Here is a 5,684-nt window from a genome sequence, read left to right as displayed (position 1 = left end):
AGTTTATTCGCTGGAATATCTGATAAAACTTTTAACTATTTATAATTGTAGTGTACATTTGCATCAAAAAAACTTGAAAACTTGTTTACTAAGTTCTAACTTTATATAAACCACTTAATTGAAGTTTTACTTATCATATTTTTTTTTACAAATTAGAATTACAAATAACAATTATAATTAGAAAAAATTATTTTCCCAAGTTGTTAAAGAATTAAGTATCAGTGTATATGTGTTTGTAATACTGTTTGATATTTTTAGTTATAACTTAAAACAAAATTCTATAAAATAGGATGTTTAAGGTTCAGTAAAAGATAAAAAACACACAAAACTTAACTAAAAACAAATTATTTAGTTAGTACTTTAATACTAGATTAAATATTATAATATACTAACACAGTCCACTACAAAACCCTTTTTTTTTTGACAAATTAAGTATGAAAAAAATATGATGTAAAGATTTTATTTGTCTTAATTAACAATTTTAAAAAATTATTGTTTTTTAAGTTATCTCATATAAATAACAATTCAAATTCTAGTTGATATTTAAGTAAAGTTTTAAGATTTAAAATACTTTTTAAATGGTTTTTTACCATAATAAGCATTAAAAAGTATATTTTAAACTGATATCAAAAAATATAGTTTGTTTTAAAATTTTTCAGATTATTTAGCAAGGTGAAGTATATTAAAATGACTGTTGCACCACTGGATGACATTAGGCTAATTTTCAAGAAACTTCAGTCTGTCAAAACTAATAAGGTCAGTTTTTATTTAACTGAAGAATAACTCGTTGTTGAAGCTTAAAAATTCTTCAGTAATAAGTAAATTATACAAAATGTGTTTATCTGCAGCAAGTAAAAAACTCTTAGAATTTTCTTCACTTTAAAAATGATTAAATGTACCAAATATTAGATTAAACAAAAATAATTGTTTTTATTTCTTTTACTTTATTTTCTTCTTAAATATTAAGAAATGAACTTTTTTTATTATTTTATTACAATTTATGTTATTTTACTAAAAAGAATTAATTGAAACTTTACTATTTTTATATAGTTTCTGTATAATGACCTCCAGCTACTGAAAGTAATATAGACATTTGCATTAAAATATAGTGGTTTTTTTGACTTGAAACAAAGTTATATTTTTTAGCAATATTCTGATTCTTTTATAAATGTTTCAATAATGTTATCAACTTTATGTAAAAACTAAGTTTTTCAATATAACTATTTGTTTGATTAGTCAAATTAAAAAAAAAATATATCACTGTACAGGATTAATACAAATATAACACTATATTGGATATTTATAGAATTATTTTTTAATGTAACTTTAATCTGTGTGTTTAAACCTACAGCAAAAATGTTTTTAAGCTTTGTTTTTAGACAGTATTTTAATAATTATATTTTTGTTTGTTTTACAATATTTTCTAAAAACTTATACATAGAAATTAATTGGTCAAACTAATAATTATGAAAAAGTTTACTATTTTATTTAAAGAAAACATTATATGTTATTTGGTTAAAATAATTTATTTTTTAATTAAAAACATAACTGTATAACAAAAAAAGCATATAAACCAGATTACTTAAAACCTTTGGCACTTCAAAAATAATTTGGTATTCTAGTTATACCTATAATTTATTTTACTTATCAAATGTTTTGCAAAATTTGTGTTTTTTTTACTATATTCTAGACTTTAATTTTAGATGAATATGTTAATTATATAACAGGTATGTTTCGACTGTGGTGCAAAGAACCCTACATGGGCATCAATACCATACGGAGTGTTTCTCTGTATTGACTGCTCAGGAGTTCACAGATCACTGGGTGTCCACCTCACTTTTATCAGGTATTTTTATTAAGGGCATAAGTGGGGGAATAAATCACTTTTTTCACAATTTGATCTTGTTTTACAGAGTTTTAACTAAGCTAAAAGAATTTTTTTTTACAGATTAAAAAAGTTCTAAATAATATTTGAGATAAAGCAAGTCAAGGTACGAGGCAACAATAGGTTCCTTATAGGAGGTGCAAAATAAAACTGCAAAAAAAGACTGTTTTATTTAAAATCTATCTCCTCCTATGTTTTTTGAGATTAATGATTCAAAATTTCAGGAAACACTCCTTAATATTTTTAGAAAATTCTATCTGAAAGAACTTTCAAAAAATTACAAGATAAAAATTTTATTTAAAAATAATCAAAAAGTAAACAATATTTTTATTGCTTTTTGTCATAAAATTTTATTTTTTTAATTTTATTTCATCAGAATTTTCTAAATATTGCAAGGAACATTTCCTAAAAGTTTTAGGTATTTTTCTCAAAAAACATAAGAGATAGAATTTTAGTGATTTCTAGTTATTTGCCGTTTTAGTTTGAGTGTTTCTAAAGGAACCTATTATAGTCTCCGACTTTGACCTGCTATATCTCAAAAATTATTTTGATTTTAGAAAATATGTGAAAAATATTTTCTAGCTCAATTAAAACCCTATAAAACAGATTAAATTGCAAAAAAGGTGGTTTAACCCCCCTATGCCCTAAGTTTTATTAGGTATCTAACACAGAATTATACAAATCTAAACTATATTTTACTCATTATACTTAAAAACTATCATCTAACCTCACAGTTAATAGCTTATAAGTTGAGAAACTTTTAATGTTGAAAAAATAGAGTTTAAGAATAGTTTACACTTTATATTAGAAAAATTAATAGCTTTATTTACAATAAATTCTTGATTTTTTACTTAAATAAAAAAACTCAGCGCATTCTTGTTTTATGTGATTTTATATACAATAGTTCAGTCATTATAAAGCATGTAAAAACAAACTACACTACAATAGGCTACTTAAATTTATATATAGTTCATTACATACTCCTTTAAACAAAATATCTTCAAATAGCTAAAATTTACAAATAGATTTCAAATGAGTTTGAAATGCAACAAAGCCATAGGGCAGGGGGTAATTAACTTTTTTCAAATATTAAACTTACTTTGTAGAGTTTTTATTTTGCTACAAATTGCAACAGGCTGCTTATGGCAGGCACAAACTAAAGAAACAAAAAAGAAAACAAATAATCTATCTCTCCTACGTTTTTTTTAGATAACTATCTCAGTTTTTTTCGGAAATGCTCCTTGAGATATTTAGAAAATTATGACGCAAAAATTTTTAAAAAAGTTTAAAAATAAAAGTTATATGACTAAAAAACGATAAAAAAAACTCATTAGACATCAGAAGTGGACTGAAATATATTTTTATACACAAAATGATATCACAAATTAACATTTATCTTTATTGCTGATCTTACTTATACTTGTATTATAGCATTATGCAACAATATACACTAAAACTATAATATTTTTTTTATATACATCATCATCAGGTCAGTCCAACTGGACCAGAAATGGACATGGGAGCAGCTGAGGTCGATGCAGGTGGGCGGCAACATGAAAGCAACCTCGTACTTCAGGAGCAACGGCTGCACCACCAAGGACAGCAAGCAGAAGTACAACAGTAACGTGGCAGCCAGGTACAAGGCGATTGTGGGGAGGAATGCGGAAGATGCCATGAAGATATACGGTACAATTGTGAGTATTAGTTTTAGTATTTGAGTAAGCAAGTTCTTAAATTTTTGCCATAATTTAAGCCATAACTTTGTTTGTAAATTTAATTCTAATCTACAAAAATACTGGTGCTTAATTAACATTTTGTTTGGAATTTAAATATTAAGTACTTCATTAAAGCTTTTCCATCACTTTATTTTACAAAAATTAAGCTAGGCTTTAACATGAAAGTTTAAAGTATAAACTACAATCAAAAATTCAAAAATATAATTTAATTTTTCAGATAATTTTTTTTTTAAAAGGTTTTCGATACAAACGTATGAACTGCGAATTTTCAGGGTCAATTTTCTCTGAAAATCTTTATCATGTGAAAATCTTTATGTTACTATTTATAAGCAATTTTCTTTAATTAAAGAACAATATTTCTTTTATTATAAGAAAAAACGTTACATGTGTATTTTAATATTTTTTAAAATAAAAATTTATGGCAAAAAATAAAAAAAATCTTTTTGTTTTCAAAAAATATGTTTTTCATAAAATGTATTCCAACGTAACGTTATTTTGTATAAAGGTTATACTGTTAAAGCTAGACGAAGATTCCTTGAAAAATGTTGGAGAAGATTGATTTTAGATAAAATAGTCTTTTTTCGATGTTTAAGTTTTCCCTTCCCAAAAGGAACCTATTATTCGGCACGACTTTGACTGGTAATTACTAAAAATAATTCAAACATTAAAAAAAAAATTTCAAAGCAACTTCAAGCTTATTAAAAACTTTATAAAAATCAACTTGTAAAAAACATGGCAACCCCCTTATGGTCTTAACTTATTCTTTAAAAATACTAATGTTTTTTTAATATTTGCTAAATACTATATTATATTTATTTTAAACTTTAGGCGATCAACCTACATTAATTAGTTATTCTAAATATGTATATACTACTATTTTATTTGTGTTACTGTTTATTAATTAGGTGATCCATTTACCATTGCAAGACGAACCAATAAAAGAATTTCAAGTTAAAAAGCAAGGAGACTTTTCCAGCAAATTGATAATGACAGCCAGTATGAAATCGGGTGCCAGAAAACCTAAACCTAGTAACAAACCTGCTAGCAGGAGTGTTACCAGAATCACCAATGCGTCCAACAACAAGATTCAAGCACCCAAAACTGGTTGGTACTTATTTATTTAGTGTTTCTTTTTTACTTAGATGTTCATTGTTCATTGTTTAAATATTTTAACTTTGATTCCAAAAGTTTATCAGATCATATAAACTTATAATTTTTTTAGTCAATTATACAATTAATTTAAAACCGTATTGTCTGAAAAAAAAAGCATTTTGAAAATACAACCAGTAATTTAAACAAATTTAAAAAAAGTCATATTGTGACTCAGGATCTAATAATATATTTAGGTAGAAAAATTTGAATGTAGTAATATTAAATTAAACAAAAACCAGTATATAATAAAAATTTTGTAGCAGCTTCCAAAGGACCCAGTGTAAATGTTGCGTTGGACTCTTGGAACACGAAATCAGAAGAAAAAGTTTCACTGAAAGTTATTGAGACAAAATAGTTAAAAAATACAGTAGCTACTAACTTAATTGAAGTAAATACAACAACAAAACTGTCACAAGAAGATCAAGAAAATATAAATCATAACACGTGCGTGTTTTATTTTCTGAAAGATTTAGCTAAATGGAAATCAAACACTAATAGTAAACCTAAGCTTAAATTAGCGATATATCAGTTAAAAAACATTTAAGCTCCAACAAAAGATGCAACGAACGAAATTTTAAATAAATTTCATAACTATTATAAAAATTCAGCAAAGATAAGAGAATACATTCACATATATAAGCTAAATTACTATAAATTACAAAACTCTGACAAAAATATTGGAGAATAAGAACTCGATCTTCAGAGAACTTTTGAAAAACAAAAATGTTGTGAAATATCAGAAAAAACACTTCAGGAGGAGAAAATTGCCTACTGTGAAAATTAAGAAGGAAATGTACACAAAACTTTGAAAAGTTAGTAAATAACGCTGCCCAAAAAACAAATAGCAAAAAGTTATTTTTTGTTCAAGAGAAACATTTAAAAAATTATAAAATTCCGAAAGTACCAAACGA

At 24.8% G+C, this 5,684-nt stretch overlaps 1 protein-coding gene across 1 annotated transcript; it reads left to right on the top strand.

Moving 5' to 3' along the window:
- Window positions 1-687: 687 nt before the first annotated feature.
- On the top strand, window positions 688-5,128 carry LOC145833008 (ADP-ribosylation factor GTPase-activating protein 2-like). The gene is made up of 5 exons (XM_082940211.1): window positions 688-756; window positions 1,728-1,846; window positions 3,375-3,579; window positions 4,527-4,725; window positions 5,034-5,128. The coding sequence occupies exons 1-5, from the start codon at window positions 688-690 to the stop codon at window positions 5,126-5,128; spliced, it is 687 nt and encodes a 228-aa protein (XP_082796337.1).
- The last annotated feature ends 556 nt before the right edge of the window (window positions 5,129-5,684 follow it).

The sequence above is a fragment of the Thalia democratica genome, chromosome 4 (assembly GCF_965202585.1).
Source record: "Thalia democratica chromosome 4, ktThaDemo2.hap1.1, whole genome shotgun sequence".
NCBI lineage: Eukaryota > Metazoa > Chordata > Thaliacea > Salpida > Salpidae > Thalia > Thalia democratica.
The sequence above is the reverse complement of the archived record's forward strand: the minus strand, read 5'-3'. Positions and strand labels throughout refer to the sequence as shown.